The sequence below is a fragment of the Mustela lutreola genome, chromosome 14 (assembly GCF_030435805.1).
Source record: "Mustela lutreola isolate mMusLut2 chromosome 14, mMusLut2.pri, whole genome shotgun sequence".
Lineage (NCBI taxonomy): Eukaryota > Metazoa > Chordata > Mammalia > Carnivora > Mustelidae > Mustela > Mustela lutreola.
In genome coordinates, this window is record NC_081303.1 from 2142779 (window position 1) to 2169799 (window position 27021).

Sequence of the window (27021 nt, forward strand, 5' to 3'; positions counted from 1 at the left end):
TGAAACCTGTTATGAAGTATTTATAGTATTTTTGCTGACACATCATTAGATCAGGCAGACTTTTTTTTTTGCTAGGATTTTATTTATCTGCCACAGAGAAGGAGAGAGTAAGCACAAGCGGGGAAAGGGCAGTCCGGGGAGAAGCAGGCTCCCTACTGAGCAAGGGGCCCGATGTGGGGCTCAGTCCCGGGACCCTGGGATCACGACCTGAGCTGAAGGTAGATGCTTAACCGACTGAACCACCCAGGTGCCCCAGACATGATTCTTCTATTTGATAAAGCACAATTCCCGTTTTATACACCTCTGTTCTGAGCCTTTATGGAACTTTTCATTTAGAATACTCGTTCTTAACATAATGACATATAAAAGAAATTCATCTGTGAGAAGTAAAAAATAACATGGTTTTTTAAAGTTTACTGAAAAAATTGACTATAGTACATGTGGTTGAATTTTCCAGTTTAGTTTCATTTCCTCCTTTGTTCATTCGTTCATCCAACGAACATATTTTGAGTGCTTTTGTGTGCCAGCCGCTGTTCCAGCCATCAGGGAACAAAAGAAAAATTTTTGTTCTCATGAGCTCGCATTGTCACTCAGCTGTGGACGGTAAAATAAGTAATCAATACGTGTAGAAGTATGTTGTATCAGCTTGCGGTAAGTGGAGAAAAACAGGGGCGGGGCGGGGCATTCAAGGAGTTAGGGGTCTATTTGCAGTTTTAAATGAGGTGGTCAGGGCTTTCTAAAGGCTTTTATCTCCACACTGAGTGTAAATGTTCTGATCCTGTAATATAATGGCATCTGATGATAATTATCAAGATAATTTAAAACATACACGCAAAGGGAATACAAGTTTTTATGTGCACTTATTTTGAGAAAACTGTTAAACAGCTAGTTAAAAGTAGGTTAAATTGTTCTGGTTTTACATTTACTGTATACTGATTTTTTGTAGTTGAAGATAAAAAATATTTTGTATTAGGGAAAGTAATGTACCTATTTCTAAAATTGAATATATCTTTGCCCTCACTAAAACTTTAAATTTTAAATAAAAAGCTGTACGGGCATCACTAAAACTTAAGTGTTGCTGCAGTATGACAGACTAAAGGCGTTGTTCCTGATCATTCCATGTCCACACGGCCTTCACTTTACTCCCACCGTCCCCCAACACCCCCACTCCTGGCCGGTCAGAGAAAGATTCGATGTGTGAAGGGGAGTGAATCTAGAAAACGTGGTTTTGTTTTAAATCTAGATAAGTGTACTTCTCAAGTTATATATTTGCTTATTAAATGCAGTGTTGCTGAGGAATTTTAAAGACATAAAACAAGAGCAACAATAAAAATCTAGTAATGTTAAAAAATTGCTAGCTGCATAATGTGAAAAACAATAGAATTTTTAGTTGATGAACTTTACAAATTAACTTGAGCTACTCACCGTTTGATCGAGCCTATTTATTAAAATACAATGCTGTTTCCATTTTAATACTAAATTTTAACCTAAAAGGAGAAAATATTTAGAAAATGAAGCAAATGTTTCTGGGTATTATGAGGAAAATCAGCTCTAATAAAATTTTGTATTAAGAAGTAGCTGAAAAGATGGCTTTGGGTCTCAGAATATAAATTCGACGTGGGCGTTTAGGAGGGTTATAGTAACTCATAACGTCCGCGGCCTCCGCTCCTTTAGACTGGGGTCTGACCTTGGACTCCTCCGTTTCTCCCCCTTTAGAACACGCTGCTGTCTGCATTGCTTGCTGTGTGTAATTCCGCCCATGAAGCTCTGGATGTTCCACAGCAAACTGCGATTATGGAAACTGGGAGTCAGCTCTGGGCTTTTTTAAACACTAACCTGGTAAGGAAAGCAACTGATTATTTCCCTGAAGAACAAATAAAATACTGAGAAAGAGCATGGTCCCGAAATTCCCTGTAGAGTAAAATGTATGTAATTTCTTTAGGGGCTTGGTAGAACTTGTGCCTAGAACTTAAAATACCTATGTGTCCTCTCCAGCCAGTTCTGAGTGTGACGGAATGACATTCGTAAAACCAGAACCTAGTAGAGTGACAGTGACCGTTCAGCTATTTTCATGACCATTTGGACCCTACTTAAAAAAGCAAACTTCTTCTCCCATTGTTTCTCTCCTCTTTTGGGCTAGTGTGGCCTGTTTCTATGATTCCATGGTCTTCCATACGATCCTTTGGGCAGTGGAGAGGGACTCGGCTTAAAGGTGGCATGGGCAAGGGAGTGGCTCCGGCTGGTTCGTGTTCCTCTTCCCTGGCTAGAGTTTGGATGCTGCGTGTCCCACAGATTATTGTAGTTTACAAATGACATTTAGTTAAACAATGTAAATAGGATATTTGTTTCCTTTGACTAAATAGTGCCAGCCACTGGAAGCTGAAGGCAACATTCACACTTTTGGGAAACCACAGAAATGGTTTTGCGGATAATGTTTTATCATTCAAGTTTATGTAGAATTCAGTTTCCCTTCTGCAGTGCCCACAAATCATTCAGTGAGTACTCCCTGAGGATTCTCTGTGGGTGATGTAGCTTATACTACTACGATAGAAACAATAGTTATAGGGAAGAGAAATGGAATTTTAAGAACACTAAGGCATACATAAGTTTCTCAGCGGCAAACAGAAGTCACTAGATCTCCACCTGCATTAAATTTCCTGTCATGTGATCTTTTTTTTTTTTTTTTAAAGATTTTATTTATTTATTTGACAGGCAGAACCACAAGTAGGCGGAGAGGCAGGCAGAGAGAGAGAGGAGGAAGCAGGTTCCCCGCTGAGCAGAGAGCCCGACGCGGGGCTCCATCCCAGGACTCTGGGATCATGACCCGGGCCGAAGGCAGAGGCTTTAACCCACTGAGCCACCCAGACGCCCCACCTGTCATGTGATCTTGAGCAAATTATTTAACCTCTTTCCCCCTTTTTCTTAATTATTAGTAAAGTGAGTAAAGTTCTACTTCACTAAGTTCTGAGGTGTATGTGAGGTAGTATAAAGCACATACCAGGTTGCCTGGGATATATTAAATGCTTCCTAAGAGGTTGCTGTTTTCGTGTAATTGAAAATTCTCATCAAAACTATTTTGTGTTCCTTATTTAAGGTAACAGGTCAGCCGCATGTTCAGCAGACGCTTAGTCTTTTACTTCCACTATTGGGATTTTTCGTTCACACTCTAGATCCTCATCTGATAAGTCAGGTAAGAACAGTAAGCTAGTTGATACTTTGCTGAGGAAATTACTGGAAAAACAAGACTTAAAATAGCTTTCTACATACAGTCTTTTTTAATGATTTCTTCCTCAGTTTGCTGATTTCCTTCTGTTGAACTGAACTTCAGTGTCACGGACCTGCTGGTCTCAGGGAGGTGTCCTCATTGCTTTCACTCCTGCTGTGGAGTGTGGTTCGTACATGGCGCTGTTGATTCAGCCTAAATCTGTTCTTCCTTGTCTCCTGAGAGCGAATAGTCAAAACTTTTTTTTAACTGCTCCAGAACATCCCTGAGGTTAGGAGTCATGGATCATGTGTGAACCCCACATTCAAAACAGGCATTCCAGCAGCTGTGGGAGTATGGAATAGAACCGATGTGGACTTCAGGGTAATCCTCATTGTCTCTTTGAAGAAACAGCATGCTTTTGATGTTAAGAGGACCACTGAGTTTTCTGTCTGGCCCCCAGCTTACATGGCTGGGACAGGCAGAACAGAGGTCACTGTCAGGGGATGCTTTGGATGATGGTCTGACCTGCTTTTGGAGGTTTTAAGCTGATAGAGGAAAAGGCACTTTTCTGAAGTTAGAGGAATTAGTCCATACCGGGCAGAACTGATCCCCCAAATCAAGAGCTGGCCGAAGCTTACAGGCATGTTTAGAAATCAAGTTATGAGGTAAAACTAATTCCTACTTAGGAAGATGATGGAAGAAATAACACCCTGTCATAGGACCTGTATGCTGGAAAGTGAAACTATTAATGGTTTGTTTTAGTAGCTTTGTTAGTGGTTGTGTACATTAAAAACTTAGCATTACAAATACTGGTTAGGTATATTTTTAAATTACTGTATGTATAACATGAATTACTGAATTATAGAGAATGAGAATGCAGTAAAATAATGGATTCAAACTGGATTCTGACAGCTCTAGTAATCTTCTTTGAGAAATTAAATATGGATAACTTTGATAGAATTGTGCCTACTTTTAAAAAACCCAAATAACTAAAGCTCTAAAATTTCAGCATAACTAAATTGTTTGCTTAGGCATTGCTTCTTTTATGGACGACTTTCTGTGTTCCTTTGAGTCAGGAGTTGGCGAACTCTGGCTTCCTAGCTAGATTCTGCCCTCTTGTTTACAGGACAAGAGCTAAGGAGGATTTTTACATTTTCAAAGGTCTGTGAAATAAAAATTAAAAAATAAAAAAAACAGTATGCAGCAAGGAACATATTACCCATAAAACCTAAAAAATTGACTAACTGGCCCTTCATAGAAAGTTTGCCAATCCCTGCTTTAAATAGCGAACCTCCCTCAGTAGAATTTAAAATACAAAACAATTTTTAAGGATTTGAAAGAAGAGCACTGGTATATAGTTTCTCAGGAACACTTTTTTTTTTCTTTACAGCAGTTGGTAGGCGGAACACTGTTTAAGTGCGTCATTTGATCATTTTATTCAAATTCCACATATGTTTAGGCTTCATAGTGTTCGACTCTTGGATTTCCCCTCCCCACATTCCCATCAGAATCTTCTTATGTCTCTACAAAATATTTACTTTCATTTATAACTGTTCTTTGGTCTTTACCACTTTAGGTAGTAACTTTGCAGACTTCACTGCTTAAATTAGAGCCTCCTGACCACGTTCGTTTGGCAGTGCTTGATTTTGTATCTTCTCTAGGAAAGTTTTTCATACCTCAAGCTTTCCAGGTAATACTCTTAATTCTTTTGTTCTGTGTTAACAAGATCCTTGTAAGAATTACTAAAATTTCCCGACTTTTAATTTCTGGAATTCTGTGGATCGTTGACAATGAAAGTCGGGGGAAAATGTGTTTTGTGAAGAGATGGTGACTTTGTCAAAATAGAACGCATTTTAAGTATTTTGTTTGTTTTGTTAGAAAAATATATTTTGACATACAAATAATTTAGAGTTGGCTGTAGTCTGAGTCTCCTTCCAGTTGGGCTTTACCACACAAAGTCCCTGAGGAAGAAAGACATATTTGTCTCTTATGAAAGAGTATAAAATGAGGAAATTTATCAAAGTTGTTCTCGTAGTTTTACATCCATGAAAGGGAGCCTGTTTGTTTTAAAGACAGTATTTCTGAAAGTGTTGCAGAGGATTTGTAATTCCGTACAGGCCTGCATACACTTCTGAATTTTCAGACCCACCTCACCGTGAAAGAACCTCCTCCTCAACTGAGTTTTGCCTTCCTCAGTGCTGTGGTCGAATCCAGGAATTCTAGGTCGTTGACTGTTTTCTTTTTGACCTCCATGGGAGAGACTATAAAAAGCTCCCTGAGGGGCGCCCGAATGGCGCAGCTGTGGAAGTGTCTGACTCTTGGTTTCAGCTCCAGCCGTGACTTCAGGGTCTTGAGATCGAGCCCAAGTCGGGTCTGTGTTCAGCAAGGAGTCTGCTTAAGACTCTGTCCCTCTCAAATAAATAAATAAATACATCCTTTAAAAAAAACAACAGCTCACTGATGAGAACCTTTTCACCTAACTGGAGCAAAAATATGATGGATATTATCTCAATAGATGTCTTTGAAAGAAAAACAACCGGCTAGTTTCTAAAGGGCTCTTACTTATTTACAGGCAAATGATACCATCCTGTTTGTTTCCATGTAAGAATGGAGAGGTTGACAGTTTTTCAACTCTAGACTAAAGTATCCAAAGATAATTGCATTTGAGCTATCTTCTTTTTTACCATTAAATAAATTCCGGAGTACTCTTTCATTCATGCGTAACTGTGGACCCTGGTGGGCCCAGCATCTGTTAATAAGGTTTGGTTCTCTTTTTAGGACAAACTTCTGCCCAGCCTGTCTTCTATTTTTGCCTTACTGCTAGCTGACAGGAATTGGATAGTAGAACAACATTCCTTGGAGGCGTTTACTCAGTTCGCAGAGGTAATTATAAGACCAACCTATCAAAGTGATCGCCAAAATGGTCTTATTCATGAAAATTTTCCCTTGGAGGAGATAATACCAATGATCTCTTTTGTACCATCTAACAGTGGAGCATAGAGAAATGAAGGTAGTTTCCTAAGGTCCTGGGAGAGTGGGAACAGCTGAACCAGGCATTCAGAACAGGTCTGTCAACTTCGACACTGTCTTCCAGACAGTACTTTTGAGTGTGAAATGAATAATGCATTTTGTCTCGGTCAGTTAGGTTGTCTCGGAGTTAGGTTGATGAACACAGGGACCTGTGAGCTGGGGGCCACAGAGAAGGCGAGCCTCCTGTGGGATGCTCCTTTTCTCTTGCCTGGAGCTGTACCGTCCCGCCTTTGGCCCTCAAGGGCCCAAGACATTAGGATTACAGGGCAGCAGTGACGGACGCCTCCAGCTCTGCTCGTGCAGAACGTGGCCCGGTCCCGAGGCTCCCTGAAGGAACCAGGAGCTGGTGGTCTTTTGAGTATCCTCTGACGCTGTTTTCTTTTCGGCTGCCTGATTAAGGTAGCTCTTAGAACGTACGGAGTGGTCTCTGCAAGCTGCTGAGATACATTAAAATTGGTCTCATTTATCTTTTAATAGGGAACAAATCATGAAGAGATAGTTCCACAATGTCTCCGTTCTGAAGACACGAGGAACAAAGTTGTGTCCTTTCTGGAGAAGGTATTTATTTCTGTAGATCAGAATACAGCAGCATCACAGATTTTGTCATTCTTTTTTTAAATCATAGGATTGTAACTAAGTTAAGTATCTTCTTAGCTTACATTTCTCGTAGTGCTCAGTGGCGAGGTGGCCATGAAGCAGCGGCCTGTACGACGAGCCGCAGCAGTGGAGCACCCGCAGCCCCTCGGCCCAGGGCGGGCTGTGGCAGTGCTGCTCGCTGGCGCGCTGGGAGGACCGGGGAGAACCGTAAAGGGCTCCTGTCGGACTGCACGCGCAGCAGCAGGCCCGAGAGGCCCATGTGTGCCTCCCGAATGGAGACACACTTTAGCCATGGCTTTGCTGCATGGGCAGAGACGAAGACCTAGTTTTCCAAACAGTGACATTTGTGAAGCTGTTTTTATAGTTAGAACCAAACTGTTTCATCATTGGACTCGCACGTTTGTGTACCCAGGCAGCTTCTCTGGGGCTTGTTTTAGGGTAAGAGCTCATTGCAGCCCTAGTAGAATAGTTAAGCATAATTCACTTTCTCTTGGTCTTCTAAATGTGTGGCTTAACTACTTATTTTTTTTTTTAATCCCACGCCCGTTATTAAGTTGGGCTGTGTGTACACACGTGTGTATTACCTGCCACCACATATCCGATCAAGTATGTGGTTGCATGTTTTTGTGTTTCTTACCCTACACATCGTAGACGATCATTTTTCCAAATCTGGAAAAATGACAGTCCAACTTTTCTGTAGGGAAGGAGAACACTGTAATTTTATCCAGATTCCACGACGATAATGCATTTACAGATGAGTCCAACTTCCAAAATTTGCCTCGCTCACAGGCGAATAAGCCAGAATAGTTTAACACCGGGAGCTTAAACACAAACACAGCACACATGCATGCACGTTCGTGGTCTTTTTTTTTTTTAAAGTTGGGGACAGGAGGGGTAGAGGGAGAGAGAGAATCTTAAGCGAAGTACATGTGCCTAGCACGGAGCCCGAAGCGGTGCTCGACCTCATGATCTTGAGATCTGACCTGAGCCGAATCAAGAGTTGGATGCTTACTGAGCCCCCCAGGAGCCCCCAGCCTTCTCATTGTCTGACTGTCACATGTGCTTGGTGTTTACTTGATTTGTGATCCGTGGCAGACTGGGCTTGAAGATGAAACTGCAGTTGCCAGAGTGGAACGTGTGAAACAGGAAAAAGTCATTTTCCAGGAACACTTTGCCAAAGTTGCTGTAGAAGCAGCAAAGTGGTTGTCTCTACAGGTATGGACTGCATTTCAGATAAGAGAAATTCTCCCCTCCTTACTGGTGAAAGTAAAATAAAAACTAGTATGGCTTCTGGCCTCATATTGACTGTCACAATATAATCAAATCGATCTATATATGTAAAAGTCTCCTGTTTTACAGTAGCTGCTCTTCTAAAAAATCCTGTTTCTTCCTGAAAGGCTATCAACCATAGAACAGAGGTGGGACTACAAAAATACAATAGATTTTCTCTTTCAGTGTGACTTTGAACTGTTTATAGTAACCTTTGGGAAAGTTCCGTATCTGGATCAGTGAAGATATAAATGTAGTTTGAGAGCCACTGAAGAAAACCAGTGAACTCACCTTCCAAAATGTTTCGGTTGATCCTTGCTTCATCAGATCGGCCTAAATAACTTCTGGCAGTATCTAGAAATCACGTCTACCTATTAAATGGCAGAAATCTGATACTGGTATATAGTAAATCTATATACTGGTATATAGAAATCTGATACGACTAAGGATATTCAAAATATTGTTTTGAGCACTGTTTAGAATAGCAATTTGAGAGAGGAACAATGTTCTTGTGAGTTGTAGTTACAATTCTTATGTAAAGAAAGTACGTCTATGTGAATAACTTGTTTTCAAGACATATTTTACTTTATAGATTTCAGGCCTAAAAACTACATAGCTTTGCTCTAAAGAAGCCTTCAAGAATTTATGACCTTCCTTAGTTAGACTGTGATGACATTAGACATCTTGGTCCCGATCCCCACCCAGGTGCAGTGATGTTAGAAAGCCTGACGACTTCCTGAATTGGGTTGAAAAGCATCTGAAAGACCACAGCATGTAGCATTAAAAAGTAAACCAGAACCATTTAGAAAACCCATACCTTGAGCTTTTTTTGTCAGGACGAGATCTTTCCAAAGAACACTCTCTGGAAATTACCCAACCAAGGCAGCATTCCCAGTGTCCTTGAGCCCTAATGGTAGTAGCACCCTGAATTGCTGTGACAAACCGGAAACGCCTTCCGGTGTTTTTCTAGGTGATACAGGGATGGTGGCTCCCTCCTACTCTTGTGAGCCCATGAGAACATAAAATTTCTGTTTTTGAAGTCCCAAAAGAAAGCTCTTTATCATCTTGGGAATGGGTATCATGGCATGACTTACCCCCTCTTGTTCTCATTTGCCAGCCTGATGCAAAGAGAGCCCGTCGGGAGTTCCCCTTGGAAGAAGAGTACAGGTCAGCGCTGCAGGCAGCATCAGGGGCCTTGGAGGCAGTAGAGTCCTTACTCCAGAAGGCTCCGGCTCCAGACTGGCTTCCACAGAAGATGGAGATGCTCCAGGAAAGGCTTGACGAGCTGAGACGACGCTTACTCTAGGCTGACTCTCGGATGGACCGGACCGTGTCACCAGACAGCCGGGTACGATTTCCACCATCCTACGCTGTGCTCCGTAGGTGAATGTCCTGACGTAACTATGCCTGCATTTTCTAACACACATAAAATAACTTTTGTAAAGCTGAATCTAGTGAAAAATAGTCTTTATTGGACATTTAGAGAACAGGTGGTGGGGGAGATTTCTCAGGAAGAACTTTGGTACAAGGTAATCTGTGTGGCCCATTCGGGGACCGCCCGGGTACCCACAGGGCCACAGACACTGCAGCTGTCGACAAATAAATAAGCTGCCTAAGAAAACTGCAGTAATTTCAGATCATTTATATATACTTTACAGCTAAAAGTTTTTCAGTAAGTTGTATTTCATAATAAAGCTTACTCTTCTGACAAAGAAATGGCACAGAATTAAGCTAATCAGCTGGAATTTTTGTGTTTATTTTCTTCTGGAATCGTCCTGGAAAAAAGCAGTAACTTCAGCCTTTCCGCAGCTACCTGCTCTTCACAGAAACTGGCCTCAGTCAGACGCACACGGGCTCCTCCTCCACGAACCCAGCGCCGCACCTCTCCGCGGGGCGCCAGCCACCACTCGGGGGGCTCGAGCTTCAGTCGGCACAGACGGCAGAAACGGAGGCTTTTGGGTTTTCTTGTCTGCAGAGCCCACTTTGAGGTATTAGTTTGATTTTTTTTTTTTTTTTTTTTAAGGAAATCCTTTTCCCTAAAGTTCCACCCGTTGTCACCAGTTATTATCTTCCCAGTTCAGCTCCCCTTCGTCTCCCCAGCCTGCAGACTCTCCCTGCAGCGAGATAAAGCAAACCAAGGGCAGGCTGCTGAGACCAGTCTTTCTGAATGTAAAGGGGCCTAACCCTAACCCTGCACTAGGCAAAGGAACTTCCCTCAGCAGGACGCTGAAGAGGAGGAGGATTACTTTGGTTCCAGATTAGGAAACCAGAGCACTGGAAACCCAACTTCCCAGGGACCACATAAGTACAGTCTGGTGACACCCTATTCTCGATTTAACCTCTTTTTAAATAAAAAGGTTGTAATAGTAACCAGTGGCCCCCCTAACCAGTCTAAGCACTGCAGTTCTTTCTGGGGAGGGAAAGACACCGTTTACAGGAAGCGACCGCAGTCACCGAGGGCCGCAGCCCTCACTGCGAGCCACTGTGCGTGGGCGCGTCTGGTACCGACGAGACCGGCCGCTGATACGCGCAAGGGAACCCCTGGAACTAGCGGCCCGACTTACTAAGTAAGCCTCACCTCAGTCAACTCTGCTGCAGCAAATTTCGAGGAAAACTGCGTCACTGGTGAGACGTCATCCTTGTCAGAAACCATCATTTCTGTCCTCAGTTCAGGCAAAATAAGAAGAGCAGCTGAAGGCTTAATTTCTGGAATCATATCGGCAAACCAGTCCAACTCTGGATCTGGGACTGGCTTCTTTTTTACCTGAATGGTGAACTCTTCTCCTAAACCAAGTTCTGATGAAGCCGTGAAGCGCCTTTCTTGTGACGACACTTTTGGTGGCTTGGGTTGGTCTGGGTCATCCCTGCTTTGTGCAAGACCAGTCTTTTGGGGTAGACTCGGTTTCCAAGGCTCGGACTCTTCAGTGAGTGAAAGCAAAGGAGGAAGAGCCTCCTGTTCCCTAGAGGCACCCGGGGGGACAGCTGGGCCTCCACCTCCCGCGCTAGGCTCAGCATCCAAGCTGCCAGGCTCCAGGTCGTCCCACGCCTCCTCCGCCTGCACGTCAGCAAGCGGGGATGTGGAGGCATCGTAGGATTCTGCAGGACAAACCCGGATGCTGACAGCTTTGTTTTCAGGCTCCTCAGGCTCGCTCCAGTCAGGCCACTCCTCAGACTTTTTAGAACTTGATGGGAAGTTCTCATGATCTCCTGAGGTATTTTTCACATCTGAGAGTCCATTCATGGGAAATTTAATAGGCTGAGGAAACTGATCACCTGTGGGGACATGTACAGAACCTACTCTCATAAAGTGTTAAGAGCTAGCAGTATATTCAGGAAAAGGTTAACACTTAAAAAAAAAAAAAAAGCATGGCTCTAATTTCTTAGAAATAGACCCAGGTTATTAGATTCTACTTACAAAAGAGATCCCAGCAGAACAGAGCAAGGATGTGATATATGTTATTCAAATACTTAAACTAAACTAACTGGAACATATAATCATTCACTAAATATTCAAACAGACTAATTTTCTATAGACAAATATAGAAATGTTTGAAGCCAGGCAGTGTCAACCCCAAGAAGCGCTGTGTGGTCAAGTAAGTTTGTCTTAACCCAATATACCCTCGTTTTACTTTTTAAATTTTGTTTATTTATTTTGAAAGAGTAAGAATCCTGAGCAGGCTCTATGCTTAGCACAGATCCTAGTGCAGGGCTTGATCTCATGACCTGAGATGAAATCCAGATTAAGATGCTTAACAGACTGAGCCACCCGGGCGCCCCAACATACCCTCTATCTTAAATAAATTTCCTTAAATGCAGTCAAGCTCTTTCTTCCCCCCCCCCCCGCCCCCCTTTAAAGATTTTATTTATTTATTTGAGAGAGAGAGAAGATGAGAGCGGAGAAGGTCCAAGGGAGAAGAGGACTCTCCCCATGGAGCTGAGAGCCCGATGCGGGACTCGATCCCAGGACTCTGGGATCATGACCTGAGCTGAAGGCAGTTGCTTAACCAACTGAGCCACCCAGGCGCCCAAGGCCCTGGCATCTTATGCAGTGTGTCCGGACTCTGCTACTAACATTTCCCCACACTTAAGCACACAGCTCTTTTTCATGGCATACCTCCTGCCACCTAACACAACTATCATCCTCCGATACAACTGGAAAACGCCGCACTAAAGCATCAGAAGTACCAAAGTAATGTCTGCCAGCTGTCCTCACCAGTTACGAAGAAACGGGAGGTAGGTGCCCTGCAGTCCAGGAAACACAGAGGAGACCCCAGCTGACTACAAACTTGTAAGTGATAACAGAAATCAGCCTCAGTATTCCCCAAAGTGCCCTTAATTTCCAGAACTTAAAACTTGGTACTCAAGAAAACATTCATCTATAAACAGTAGTAAAGCTATATAAATGGTATATTTCTACCTGTCTGTAAAAGAGGATTGTAGGAAGCTCGTTGTATGTGCTTCTTGCTGATGGGCATGCTGCCAGAAGAGAGACATTTAGGGAATACGCCAGAGGAGGGGTTCTCCAAGACTGGTGCCATCGGACTCTGCTGGCTACAGATGACGTGTGGGGGAGAATCTGAAGATGAATAAAAACTCCCAAAAATAAAAGGGATAGTAAATTGCTTCTTGGTCAGGGTAGGTGAGCAACAATTAAGGGAAAAGGGTCCATTTAACACAGTTTGAAAAAATAGGTTGTAGGGAGAGAGCATCTTCCAGTATCGGGAGAAACACACCGGTTACACAGTGGACTGCCTGTCGTCAACGTGTTTCAGGGCAGGCTGAGTATCTACGTGATGTTAAGGGACTCGAAAGGATTCAAGCATTAGGTGAGGAGTTTTACAAAACTTAATGGCCTTTGAACATTTTGGCAATTTAAAATCATAATTGATTCTACTTTTTAAAAAAAAAGTCTAAGAGTACAGCACACCAATGTGAATGTACTTAATGCCAAACATTGTACAGTTAAAAATGGTTAAAATGGATTTAAAGTAATTAACAACATCCTAAAATAATCACTTTACTACTTTGGTGTTTACTTTTCTAATCTTAAAAAAGATCCACGTGTATTTGTAAACATCAATGTGTTTTAACTTGACATGATATTGTAAACCTTTTTTGGTCTTAGGTTTGAATTTGAAATGTGTGGTGGGAAATTTTAAAATACGTTTTCTGTATACTGTAGAATCTGTATGTCCCCACACGCAAATAGGCATTTTATCCGTTACATATGATTAAAATGTAATAAAATGGGAAAAAATGGTTAAAATGGTAAATGTTATGTCATGGTAGACCTTTAATCCCAGCTAGGGTGGGGTGGGACTGTTTAAAAAAAAAATATTGTCTTTAACAGTTTACCAGAAAGTTCATAATCAACTGTGGGCACTGGTCAAAGAATTAACAGCAAAATTTTTGGCTTAATACTTCCTCTGCCCTGGGTACATCATCACAAGCCTTGCCTGTCCTCCAGGGCCTACCAGTGGTTCTTACCCAGTGTCCCCTTCTGCAACGCTCTTCCACGCAGACGGACTTCCCTGAGGTACCCTTTTCATAAACCTTAGTATTATCCCATATTGTCTGACCAGATAGGTAAAGTGCGGAAGAACAGAAGGAGAGAAAAGTCCAAGGATCCCCTCCTATACACGTGCCCCCTCCCCAGCATTCTCCCAAGTCCCTGCAAGAAGGGCCTCTCCTAACTGGGAGCTGGGAACGCAGGCTGCCGCCGCAGCTCAACCACCGTCTTGGAGAAAGAGCTTACCTAATTGAGAAGCCAGTGGGAAGAGACCTTGATCTGTCTTATTAAGTCTTCCAGAAAGTTTAGTAAAAATTAATGTTACTCCTGCTTTGGTGCCCTTTGGTTTCTTACAGAGGTTACGGGCCAACAGTATATAAAACGTCCAGAAAATGCAGAAAATAGGAAACAGCAGTAAATACAACAGGTATGAGGAGTGGGGACTCCTGCCAACTTGGCGCGCAAAGCCGCCCTCTGGGAGGGACTCCCGAGTCTTATCTCAAAACTGCACACACCGTCCCCATACTCCTCTGCTATGAAAGGTAAATACATCTCTCATCTGCTGTTTGGGGACACACAGACTCCACTCACTCAAGGTGTACGAACACGTCGCGCTTGGAGAGGAGGGAGCAGCCGCTTCATCACCCTCTTCAAGCTCCTGACACTGACTTCAGCCCCAAGAAGAGTTGGACCCATCAGAACTGCAGGACACCAGTATTGCTTTACAGATTCTCCTGGCATCAAAATTCAGGAAAATTCAGACAGTTCTTTTCCACTGTGACAGTTTCTGTGCACTATCGTATTCACTATCCATGAGAACTGACTGAGATCTGCATTTCTTAACAAGGTCACCGTCCTAGTCAGGGTTAAACCAAGGAGCAAAGAAGCAATCATGCTGATATAAAATTCTTACTCTTGACTTTTACAGCCTACAAAGACCAGAAATTACTGCTCCGTCCCATATAACATCCAATGGGAACAAGCCAGAAATAAGGATTTCTTGAAGTATCTAAAAATCAACAGCTTTTTACCTAAAAGGCCATCAACATCAGAAGAACTTAAAAACATCTAGTGTTACAAGCTGCTACAACCTTTTTAGCCGGTGACAGACAATATCTATTAAAATTTCAAATACATACCCTTTGACCCAACAGGTCTACTTCTGGGACTTTATCCTCTAGCAATAAAAGCCAGACTACATGAAGATACAGGACATAGAAGACATCAATTGCAGCAATTAATAATCCAGAAATGAAAGCAATATCCATCAACAGGGAAGTCACAATGAATTATATTCAATGAAATATTAGGCAGCTGTCAAAAAAGCTGCCATTTCTACGTACTGACCTGGAGACCAGTCCCTGATAAGCTACTACACAAAAACATTATGTTGTAAAATTGCGTATCTTCATTGTTTTGTTAAAAAATCCTATACATGGACATGTGTGTATTAACATACATCTGTGTTTGTGTGTGTAACAAAAGGGAAGAAAAGATTCCCACTAAACTATTAAAACTGGTTACCTTACACACCCAGAAGGAATTGGGTTTCTTTACCATTCTCTCTCATTTGATGGAAGACAACCCACCTGCATTATTTGTATAATGTTAAAAATCTTATTAAACATTTAAAATAAAAAGCTATACTTTTTAATCATTCTTACCTTCCGGGGAAAGGTCCACCGTTTTAGTAAAACTTGGGGCAGTGCGTTTGAAGATCTTGGTTCTTTCTCCTCCCACAACCACCTCTGGTCCAAGTAGAGACACCAGCACTGCCAGGCTGTGAAGAGTAATGGCCACAATGGAATCGCTGGTATCACGCAAGCCCAGTAACACCTAGGAGCAAATCAGGTAGTAAGTATACACAGCCATGTTGCCAGCCTTTCTCCCCATAAACGAGCAGCTGGGCTGCAGTCAGAATAGCTTAGATGTCTTTGTTTCTTACATTGTTGTCTGAGGTCAGTAGCTCTCAAACTGTATCAAAAACCAGTATTTTCCCCTCCTAAATAATCACAGACTGATACATTGTTAAAAATACAACAACAAAAATAAATACATTGGAAATAACAAAATTACTGTTAAACTACTATAAAAGGTTCTAGACTTGTCCAGGATGTGGGTCAGCTCCTGCCCCAGGACCAAAGGCAACTGGGCACTCCGGAGATCTCCGCTGTTAAACGCCAGCAGCACTGAGTATTCCGAGGAGACAGCCCAGCAACGACTCATGGGGACTGACCCTGCTTCATGTCAGATCAGCTGAGAAAGGGTTCAGGGTAGAAGAGCTGTAGAGGACTCCAAATTCTTGAAGAATCGAAATACTCCAATCAAAAGACAGAGTGACAAGAGCCTATACCCGTGGCAAACAGGCTAACTGCAGACATGTAGTCTGACCACTGGCCCTAACTACCAGTGAGCCCACAGCAGTCAAAGTGTGTCACTGGAGTGGCCTGCGCTGAAGGCAAATGTGGCTCGACCAGAACAGCAGGGTACACAAAGCACACTGGAGTGCCTGCTACAGATGACCTGGCAGGGAAGGCATTGCCGGGCACCACAGGACTGCTTCCACACAAGGCCGCTACGTTCAAGATGTAGCTGACTTCCCTAATACATAGAAACAGAGACAAAATGAAGAGCAAAGGATTATGCCCCAAATGAAACAACAAAACAACAAAAGAGCTAAGTGAAATGGAGATAAGCAAAATGCCTTATTCTTTTTTTTTTTTTTTTTTTTTAAGATTTTATTTATTTATTTGACAGAAAAAGATGACAGGCAGAGAGGCAGGCAGAGAGAGGAGGAAGCAGGCTCCCTGCCGGGCAGAGAGCCTGATGCGGGACCGATCCCAGGACTCTGAGATCATGACCTGAGCCGAAGGCAGTGGCTTAACCCACTGAGCCACCCAGGCACCCCCAAAATGCCTTATTCTAAGTAACTGCCATAAAGATACTCACTGGACTTGAGAAAAGAATGGATGAACTCAGAATTTCAACAAAGGTAGAAAATACAAAAAAGAATCCATCACAGGTGAATAATCAAATAACTGAAATAAAAAATACACTAGCAGAAATATCGGTTGACTAGCAGATGCAAAAGAATGGATCAGCGATCTAGAAGACACGGTAATGGAAAGCACCCAAACTGAAAAGAAAAAGAAAAAAAAATGAGAATAGGTTAAAGGAATTGAGTGACATCATCAAGCACAGTAACACTGGCATTAAGGGAATCCCAGGAGGGGAGAAAAGGAAGCAGAAAACATACGTTAAGAAATAACAGATGAAGATATCCCTAATCCGGGGAAGGAAAGATAACCTGATCAAGAAGCAAACAAGACCCTTAACAACATTAACCTAAGAAGGTCCATGCCAAAACACATTATAATTAAAGTGACAAAAGGTAATGATCAAGAGAATTTTAAAAGCAGCAAAAAAGCAAACAGTCAAGTAAAACCCTGTAAGACTATGAGCTGATTTTTCAGCAGAAACTCTGCAGGCCAGGGAGCATGGCGTGACATTCCAAATACTGAAAGGAAAACCCTACAACCAAGAATAATCAACCCAGCAAGGTTATCTTCCAGAATAGGAGAGAGAGAGAGAGAGCTTCCCAGACAACAGTTAAAGGAGTTCGTTACTAATAAACTGGCCTTACAAGAAACATTAAAAGAAATTATCTGAGGGGCACCTGGGTGGCTCAGTTGTTTGGGAGTCTGGCTTCAGCTTGGGTCCTGATCTCTGGGTCCTACAATCCAGCTCCGCATCGGGCTCCCTGCTCAGTGGGGAGTCTGCTTCTCTCTTTCCCTCTCCCTCTGTGTGTATGCCCTCTCTTGCTCTCTCTCTCAAATAAATAAATAAAATCTTAAAAAAAAAAAAAGGAATTATTTGAGTGGAAATTAAAGGACATAATCTACAATAAGAAAATAATGAAAGGAAAAAATTTCACAGGTAAAAGCAAACATGTAGTAAAGGCAGTAGACTAATCACTTTTAGAGCCAATGCAGAAGTTAAAACACAAAATCAATTATGATCTACAAAAACAGCCAAAGAACACATAAAAAAAGATGTAAAATATGACCTGGTATACATAAAAGGGAAGTAAAAATTAAGTTCAAACATGTTCTAAAGAAAGTACTGAAGTGACCATCAACTTAATAGAGACTGCTATACACTAAGATTTTATACCTGGGCCAGTGGTAACCATAAATCAAACACTTGTAATAGCGACAGAAAAAGTAAGAGAAAGGAATCCAAGCACAACACTAGAAAACAAACTGCAGAGAAGAGACCAAGAAAAGAAAGGAATGGAGAAGAACTAGAAAAACAACAAGAAAACAATTTTAAAATGACAGTGAGTACACATCTATAAACATACTTTAGATATGAACAGACTAAATGCTCTCATCAAAAGGCCCAGGGTGACTAAATAGATGAAAAACAGGACCCCTCAATGTGCAGCCCACAAGAGACTCACTCAGACCTAGAGACATGTACAAACTGAAAGGGAGGGACCAAAAAAGATATTCCATGGAAATGGAAGTGAAGAAAAGCCTAGGTAGCAACAGTTTATATCAGATAAAATTGACTTTAAAACAAAGACTGCAGCAGGAGACAAAGAGGGGGACAACATAATGATAAAAGGATCAATCTAAAAAGAGGACAGAAGATCTATAAATATATATACACCCACCATACAAGGAGCTACAGACACAGAGCAAATATTAACAGACATAGAGAAACTGAGTGACAGTAACTGTAGAGGACTTCAACATCCCACCTACCCAGATGTAAAATCAACAAGGGAACAGTGAAAGTGAAAATGAAAAAGAAAACAAAAAATTCAGAACTAAGAACTGGTTCTTTGAAAACAAACAAAATGGACAAATCTCAGCTGAACACCTCAAGAAAAAAAGGACACAAATAAAACCAGAAATGGAAGAGATGTTACAACTGATACCACAGAAATACAAAGGATCATAAGAGACTACTCATGAATAATTAGATGCCAACAAATTAGGCAAATAGAAGAAATAGATAAATTGCCAAAATATACAGCCTACTAAGACTGAATCATAAAGGAACAGAAAATCTGAACAGGCTGATTTTTGGTAAGGAGACCACATCATCCAAAAACTCCGGAAGAACAAAAGTTCAGGACCAGATGGTTTCACCAGTGAGTCACACCGAACACTCAGAGAAGAAATAATACCAAACACTAAATTGAAAAGATGCCTTCACACCGTGCTTCCTGCAATGCTATTTATAATAGCCAAGACAGGGAACAACCTGTGTCCATCAACAGACAAACGGTAAGATGCGGCGTCTAGGACGCCTGCTCAGCCACGACGGAAGAGGAGGTCACGCCATTTGAGACAACATGGATGGACCTAGCGGGGGTTATGCTAAGGGAAGTGAGGCAGACTAAGAAAGCCTAACCCCACATGGATTTCACTCAGCAGGAGCCTGCTGCTCCCTCTCCCTCCTGCTCCCCCTGCTTGAACTCTCTGTCAAATAAATAAAATCTTTAAAAATAAATGAAGTAAATAAGAAACAAAACACACACACAAATGAATAAGGAAACAAAAAGCAGAATCAGACCTGTAAATACAGAGAACTGATGGTTGCCAGGGGGAGGGACTACAAGGGTGAGGACAGCGGAGGAAGAGGAGGGGGAGACAGGCTTCCGATCGCAGCGTGAGTCCGTCCCAGAAAACACGTGCACAGCGGCAGTACAGTGACGTGGCCGTGGCCACGTGCCAGGACAAATGAGCCACTGTCTCACACCTATCGGAGTGGCTTCCGTCCCAGAGACCAGCAGTAACAAGGATGTGAGCACGTGGAGAAGAGGGAACGCTGGTGCACCACCGCTCGAGGGGTAACTGGGGCAGCCACTGTGGAAAAGCAGGGAGGTTCCTCAAAAAGTCAGGAAGAAAAAAAAAGAATTACCATACGATCTACCAATTCCACTTCTCGGAATTTATCCACGGAAAGCACTAATTTACACTGTAGCATACACCGCAGCATTACTTAGAGCACCGGAGCTATGGTCACCAAGTGTCCATCAACGGACGGAGGAATAAGGCAAATGTGATTTGACACATGTGCGCGCACACGCACACACACGAATATCACTGAGCCATGCAAGAGATGAAACCTGCCATCGGCGACAACCTGGATCGACTCAGCACATCTTGCTGAGTGAAGTGAGAGACAAACCCTATAGGATCTCACTTACGTGTGGAATCTAAAAAAAGCCAAAACGGGCACCCGGCTGGCTCAGGCAGTGGAGAGCGAGACTCCTGACATCGGGGCTGTGGGTGCGATTGCTATGCTGGGCGTGGAGATTACTTAATAAAGATTGTATTTATACATCTGAGAGCCAGCGAGCAGGAGAGGCAGGCAGAGGGAGAGGGAGAAGCAGGCTCCCTGCTAAGCAGGGGGCCCAACACAGGGCTCAATCCCAGGGGCCTGAAATGAGGACCTGAGCGGAAGGCAGACGCTTAACCATCTGAGCCACCCAGGTGCCCTCCCCAAACTAAAATATCTTTAAAAATGAAAATAACAAAACAAGCTCATAGAACAGACCGGTGGTACCAGAGATGGGAAAGAGGATGGTGAGGAGGGGCCAAAAGGTACAAATTTCCAGTTATAAAATAAGTCAGTCAGGGGTCCCTGGGTGACTCAGTCGGTCAAGTGTCTGACTCTCGGTTTCGGCTCAGGTCATGATCTCAGGGTCATGAGATCCAGCCCCGGGTCAGGCTCCAGGCTCAGCACAGGGTCTGCTAAAGTTTCTCTCTCCCTCTGCCCCTCCTTGCACTCACTCTCTTTCTCTCAAATAAATCTAAAAAACAAAAGGTCATGGGGATGTTACATACAGCATAGTGACTATCACTAATACTACTCTATGGCATAAAGTTGCTAAGAACATAAATCTTACAAGTTCTCATAAAGGAAGAAGAATTCAGTAAACTACATATGGTTACAGACGAACAAGTCTCACTGTGATGACTGTTTCACAATATACACAACTACTGAATCATGTGGTACACCTGAAACAGCTTATATGTTTATTATATCTCAGTTAAAAACCCGTTTTACATGTTCACTCTCCTTATCTGTACGTGCGTAACTACAGGACCAGAAACAGTTGAGGGACAGAGCATACTTAGAACCCCTCGTCTCCGTCCCTCGTGCTTATGTCCCCAACCCCTGCCCCTCGTCCCAGCTTTACACACACAAAGGACAGGACTTGGAACACTTGTCTTTACATCTGATGCACAGAACACCTGCCCCAAATGGAGCCAGCTGTGACCTCCGTCCGGCACGAACTGGAATGTGGAGAGACCAGTTAGCTCTGTGGCTTGCTAAAAGGAGGACAATAAACTGGGAAACCACGGGGACAGCCACGGGGACAACCATGCTGGCCACGTGTACATCGAACACTGAAAGCCCGTCTTTGGGAACTCACAGTGGGACAGATAAATGGAGAAAGGAAAGAATTGAAGACCGTCTGGCTGAGTCCCAGCGGCACGTGGTCTCCATGTGACATCCTTCTAGCCAAGTCTCTTTTGGCTTTAGCTTGTCTGAGTGGGTTTCGGTTACTCGCACCCGGAAGAAACTACTAAGATAGTCACGTGCAGCCTTCAGGAGATGCTTTGCTCTGAACCAGCAGAGTCATGTGCGCAGGCGGGGGGCGAGCAAAGCCACCCGCGCCAGCCAGATTCAGGCCCAGGGTAACCGGCCTCCCCAGGGGTGACAGCCTGGCCTCCTGGGTGCCAGGAACTCTGGGTTCTGGTCCCAGCTCCTCTAGGAATTCTCATTATGACTTGACCCATCATTTAATTTTCTGGTCTGGCTTCCTCACTTATCTAAGATCAAGATTTGCAACAAGACTCAGTAAGAGAACGTCAGGCCCAATGCTCACGAATCAGGCACTTTCTCAAAACAAAGCTGTACAAATAAGCTACAGTGTGTTTTTTTGCAAATGATTAGAATTTCAATGCTAGGGCACTCGGCAATTGTAACACAACAATCCTCCCCGGCCACAAATCTGAGAGTCCTCCTCAAACCTCGCCTCTCAGAGCAGCTGAGTCCCGCCTGTCCACCGCCCCTGTGTCCCTCTCCCTCGGCCGGCACCACGCATCCGCCCCAGACTTCTGTGGCCTTCTTGCTGGGCGATCAGCTGCCCACCTGACCTCCTTTTCACTACCCCACCTTCCACACTGCTACCAAAGTGAGCTTCCCAGCGCATAAATACCGGCCATGTGGGGCACCTGGTGGCTCCGTGAGTCGAGCGTCGGACTCTTGGCTTTGGCTCCGGTCATGTCCCCGCAGCTGCGCGAGCGATCCCCGTGTCGTGCTCCCTGCGCTCGGTGCGGAGTTGGCTTCGGAGTCTTTCCCCCTGTCCCACCCCACCCGCACTTTCGCGCTCTAGAGTAACAGAATATACTTTTTCACAAATTGGCCAAGTCATTCCCCTACAGAGGAGGCCTTCACTGTCTGCACACACTGAGCACGGACACTGTCTTTGAGCTCGGCTCAGAGCCAACTCTGAGACGTAGGAGAACTGCATTTCGGAGACAGAGTGCTTCATCCCTCTTCGGCATTTTCAGACACCACAACACCAGGGTAGCGGCGACTGCTGCAGACGTAAACACAACGTGCGGTGTGGCGGCCGCCTGGCCCTAAAGCCAGTCCTCCCAGTGTGGTCCCCAGTGGCCGTGCGCTGTCAGCCAGCACCTACCGAACCTGGGCTGACTCGCACAACCCACTGGAACCAGGAGAATGGAACAGAAGTGACACTGTCCATTCCTAACCTGTGCCTTGGGAGAGCTGCCCTGGCGCTTCCAGTAGCCCAGGGCAGCCATGTAAGAAGTTCACGGACACTGTCAGAGACGTGGCGAAGGGGAACAGAGGCCCTGCCACATCCCAAGATTATGTGGAAAGGGAGGCCCCGCTAAGCCCAGCCTTTCAGCCATCCCTTCCGAGGTGCCAGGGGACTGCTCCTCAGCTGACCTCGTGTGCGACAGAACCCCCAAACTGAGCCCTGTCAATCCAAAGATCTGTGAGGCCAAAATGGCTACTGATTTAAGGCACTAAGTTTTGGGGGAGCCCCAGCAACAGAAAACAAACATCTCTCTGTCCCACCTCCTAGCTCCTTGAAAGCAAAGTGTTATACACCTCTACGGCCCCAGGACCCGAGACCTGGCATAAAAACAGGCCTTAGGAATCATTTCAAATACATTAATCTCATAGGAAAACAAATTATTTTAAAGCTCCTACAGGCTGACAAAAAGTTTTAAATCTTTTAAAACCTTGTGCTGAGCTCAATATTGTCTCCTAAATATTCATGTCCACCCAAAATGTGACCTTAAAATGATGTTGCACTGGTTAGAGTGAGTCCCAAATCCAATGACCTGTATCTTTTTAAAAAGGTCAAGTGAAGGGACACCCAGGTGGCTCAGTGGGTTAGGCCTCTGCCTTCAGCTCAGGTCACGATCCCAGGGTCCTGGGATGGAGCCCCTCACTGGGCTCCCTGCTTGGTGGGGAGCCTGCTTCTCCCTCTGCTGGCCGCTCCCCCTGCTTATGCGCATGCGCGCGCTCTCTCTCTCTCTGGCAAAAAAATCTTTAACAAAAAAAAAAAGGCCAAGTGAAGACACAGGGGAAAAGGACAACCGAGGCAGACTGGCGTGACAGTTCCAAGCCAAGACACACCGAGGACCGCCAGGAGCTACCAGGAAGCAGGGCAGCCGGCATGGAAGGCTTCTCCCCTAGAGCTTTCAGAGAAAGCATGGACCCGCAGACACCATGACCTCAGACTTCTAGCCTCCAGAACCGAAAGAGAATGGATTTCTATTGTGGTATTTGCTCTCCGAGACCCAGCGCCAACAGCACAAACCTGAGCCCCGGGCAGGGGTCATTACCAGGTCCCCAGCGGCTGATAAACCAGCTGGAAGGCTCGGGTCCGAGTCATCTCACGCTCCTGTGATGACTTAATTATTTTATGGTATTTAATTATAGACACTTAACGATGTCTGTCACAAAACATCCACAAAGGATTCCTATTCCTTTTCCCCAAAGATTAAGCAAAGCAGAATCCGTTTTCCCAGGTTAAGACCAAATACGCTAGTTTAGTCCACGTGCCTGTGTGAGTGGAGTGGAAATGCGACTCCGCTCAGCCCCTGCTACCCCCGCGGCTTTCACGCCCGCCGCCGCCTCCAGCCTCCTGAGCGAGGGTCTTCTCACTCCAGGGCCGCCGCCTCCCCCCAGCCCCGGCCGCGCCCTCCACACCGAGCACCTCTGACCTGCGGCAGGATGACTTTCTTCAGCTGCTCCTGGGTGAAGTGCCCCACGTAGGCCTCCAGGTGGGACAGCAGCACCATCCGCACGTGCTCCTCGTGCACCTCGAACAGCCGCAGCAGCACCGGGATCACCCGCGACTGGAACAGGGCCGGCGACAGCAGACGAGACGGCTCCCCCGGCGCACTGTCTACCCCCGTCAGAGGCAGTTACGGAGGAAAAGGCAGACTGTCACTTCCGGGAAAGGAGCCCAAAGAATTTACTAACCGAGCCCAGGAGTCGCCCCACGCTCTCAGTACTCTTCCGAAGGAATTCTCAGGCCCAAACCAAAGGAAACATTTTTGGTTGCCCCAAATCACTCAGGCTCAGTTTTCTCAAACACACTGTACTTGTAGAAATATTTTTGAGATACAGGATCAGATTCAATTGAACAAAGTAAGCCTGTATTTTCATGGACTCCTGAATCACTAACTATGTACACGCTGGTGTCATCACGGGAATTTCATACACTAGATTAGATCAATAGGGCTGCTTCACTTTCACCTCCCCAATGAGGAGGTGGCAAATGTCCTAGTGGGACTTGATGCTGGGGGTCCTCTCCTCCTGCTAGTTACGGCAGTGGTTACCAGAGACACCCCACCGTCATTCAGGGACCGTTATGAACAAGGATCGACAGTCCTGCAGGCCCATTTGTAAAAGGCTCCCCAGGTGACTCAAAAGCACACCCTGCTGCGTGTCCGACCGAGCAAGAGAACCACAGAGCTATAAAGAAAAAACTCAGGGAATGACAAAGGATATAAGGAAATTCTATGTTGTAAGAGAGTTACTTATAATGCTGCTTTGCTGCATCAAGATCTTTTAAGAAAAGAGATTCTGAAAGCACAATTCTGCCTAACATGGAATTCTACAGAGCGACGTTAATCCTCTGCTCTCTAACCTGGTACGCTGCCGTCCGCAGTGCTTATGAAGCTACGGAGGGTCCGAACAACACCCTCATTTCACACTCAGAAAAAAACAGAAATTCCAAGTAGGAAAGTTATTTCCAGGCTTTCCAGTCTTCCCACTGGAAACACAAACTAAATGGGTCGCTCCTGGGGAGTCAGAGGCACCGGCCTCACTGTAAATGCACAGTCCCGCGAAGACGGAGCCTTCTCCCGACACCACGCGCGTCTCCTCTTCCAGCCGTGCGTGTGCGGGGACCCCGTGCCGGCTTCCCCGGAAGACCTGACTCTCCAGGGGAGGCTCCTTCTCGACCCAGTGGGCGCCGGCAGCCGCTCGGAGTCACAGTGGTCACTCGGGCCAACAACTGTTCTCAGAGACAGACCTAACCACCCGCAGGAATCTCCCTCAGCTCAAACAAGGGCTCATCATGCCCAAACTCCTTAATGACCAACCATCCTTTGAAAAACATTCACCTTTTTTGGGGCCGAGCAGATGAGGAAGAAAACTCTTAACCGCCACGGGCTCCGCAAACACCAGCTGATTAAGCAGCAGCGGCACCAACCGCGAGGCTATCAGCTCCTCCGACAGGCCGCTGACTCTGTCCAGCAGGAACCTGGGGGCAGAGAAGAGGAGCCTGGGAACCTGGGGGTGACACTTCAGACACAACCCTCTCCGACCTCGGTCCAGGGGTGTGTGTGGGGGGTGGGGAGCACGGGGAATTGTGGCCAGGGAAGGTGAACAGGTGCTGACAAGGATTTTAGGAAAAATGCAGAGGGTGCGAGACAAGGCTGCCGGTGCGCAGACAAGCTCCGACCTGAGCTAGGGAAGGGTTCACCAAACTGCCCCATGTTCACGGCACCGGGGTCCTCTCCCCCAGTAAGCCAGGAGCTTCCTAGCTGATTAAAAGGACTTTCTGCAAATTTAAAAAATGTAGGATATGAAATTGTCTCAAGTTTCCACGGTAAATAAAAATAAAAGCTTTTGTTACTAAACTTCCTAAAATAACACACGTAAGAGCGCGCTGTGAAGAACACACAGGTGTCCGGGCCCCTGGAGGCTCATCGGGTCAGCGGCGGACTCCTGACTTCAGCTCAGGTCACCCTCTGGGGGTCGTGGGACTGATCCCCGTGTTGGGCTCTGGACTTCGGGGACGGGGGTCTGCTGGGATTCTCCCTCTCTCCCTTTGCCCCAAGCCCTACTCCTTCTCTCTCTCAAGTAAGGAAATCTTTAAAACAAGGGAAAAAAAAAAAGACGTAGGCATTAGGAAGTCATGGGGCAAGCTCCCCCTACAGCATGGCTGGCAGCAGACTGCCTCTCACTGCCCCCAACTGCTGTCACCCCACAGCCCGGCCTCCTTGGGACCGCAGCCTGGACGGCGCCCCGCTCTGCTCCCCAAGCCCTGCTCCCCCAGCCGAAACACCGGCTCGCATCTCTTCCATTCTGAACTCATCCCTCCCGTGTCCACTGCCTTCTCCGGCTACTCTGTGCTCTCTTCTCGGAAGTTCTTGTCTCGCGAGGTTCTGCCCAGAGCCCACTCCCTCGCTCCTGTCCCTGCGGAGCTCACCTGCGGCCTGGCTCCCCTCCCGCCAGCGGCTCCTCCTCAGCTGAGGCCGCTGGTGCCCCCGACTCCTCAGGGACAGGGACTCCCCCCACCTCCCCGCATGTGCCTTTGCCGGGAACACCGGGCTGCGCACATTTTCTGGCCCTCCTGTCCCCATCACTGCTTTGTCGCACTGGTCAGCCACCCCCTTACATGGCTGGGTGGCTGCCCCCCGGGTTACAGTTTGGGCGCTGGGTGTCCCCCAAGCCTCTACTTTCTCTGCAGGCTGCGGCGCCCTAGTCCTCCCTGCTGGCTCCGCGGCCGCCGCCGTCTCTCCGGGGCCAGTGTGGCCAGGTGCCCATGGACATCTATGCCCACAGTCCCCCACACACTGCGCAGGGACCCCTGACCCCACATTGCTCACGTGCCAGCGGCTGGGGCCTCTCCTGCGGGATTCTCTCATGCTCTTGGGGATCTCCAAGGGCTTGCCAATCTGATGGCGGAAGGCCCCCTTCTCTGTGCCTTCACTGTACCCCTGGAGCCTGCCACAGTCTATAGACTGATCCAAGCCCCTGGAAGAGCTCAGGCCGCGCCCTCCACAGACACCAGAGCAAGCCGCCCTGGGAGAGGTAACTGTCTCAT

At 45.6% G+C, this 27021-nt stretch overlaps 2 protein-coding genes across 12 annotated transcripts in view; one reads left to right on the forward strand and one right to left on the reverse strand.

Moving 5' to 3' along the window:
* The window catches only part of FIRRM (FIGNL1 interacting regulator of recombination and mitosis), a 54961-nt gene extending 39711 nt beyond the window's left edge, over window positions 1-15250 (forward strand). For 2 of the 5 annotated variants that reach the window (XM_059146316.1, XM_059146317.1), the window contains 8 exons: window positions 1717-1839; window positions 3095-3190; window positions 4782-4895; window positions 5984-6088; window positions 6713-6793; window positions 7928-8047; window positions 9219-9449; window positions 9891-13367. In XM_059146316.1, the coding sequence (XP_059002299.1) occupies window positions 1717-1839; window positions 3095-3190; window positions 4782-4895; window positions 5984-6088; window positions 6713-6793; window positions 7928-8047; window positions 9219-9407 (828 nt within the window). In that variant the 3' untranslated portion in view covers window positions 9408-9449; window positions 9891-13367. Of the gene's footprint in view, window positions 1-1716; window positions 1840-3094; window positions 3191-4781; window positions 4896-5983; window positions 6089-6712; window positions 6794-7927; window positions 8048-9218; window positions 9485-9890; window positions 13368-13966 lie in introns of those variants that run through there. The other 3 variants (XR_009347486.1, XR_009347484.1, XR_009347485.1) reach the window with 3 other exon arrangements.
* Window positions 10097-27021, reverse strand: part of SCYL3 (SCY1 like pseudokinase 3) — a 42393-nt gene continuing 25468 nt past the window's right edge. For 5 of the 7 annotated variants that reach the window (XM_059146325.1, XM_059146320.1, XM_059146324.1 and 2 more), the window contains 6 exons: window positions 25313-25452; window positions 23903-24087; window positions 15275-15446; window positions 12519-12677; window positions 10680-11374; window positions 10097-10215 (listed from right to left, as the gene is read on the reverse strand). In XM_059146325.1, the coding sequence (XP_059002308.1) occupies window positions 10156-10215; window positions 10680-11374; window positions 12519-12677; window positions 15275-15446; window positions 23903-24087; window positions 25313-25452 (1411 nt within the window). In that variant the 3' untranslated portion in view covers window positions 10097-10155. Of the gene's footprint in view, window positions 10216-10679; window positions 11396-12518; window positions 12678-15274; window positions 15447-23902; window positions 24088-25312; window positions 25453-27021 lie in introns of all 7 variants that reach the window. The other 2 variants (XM_059146323.1, XM_059146322.1) reach the window with 2 other exon arrangements.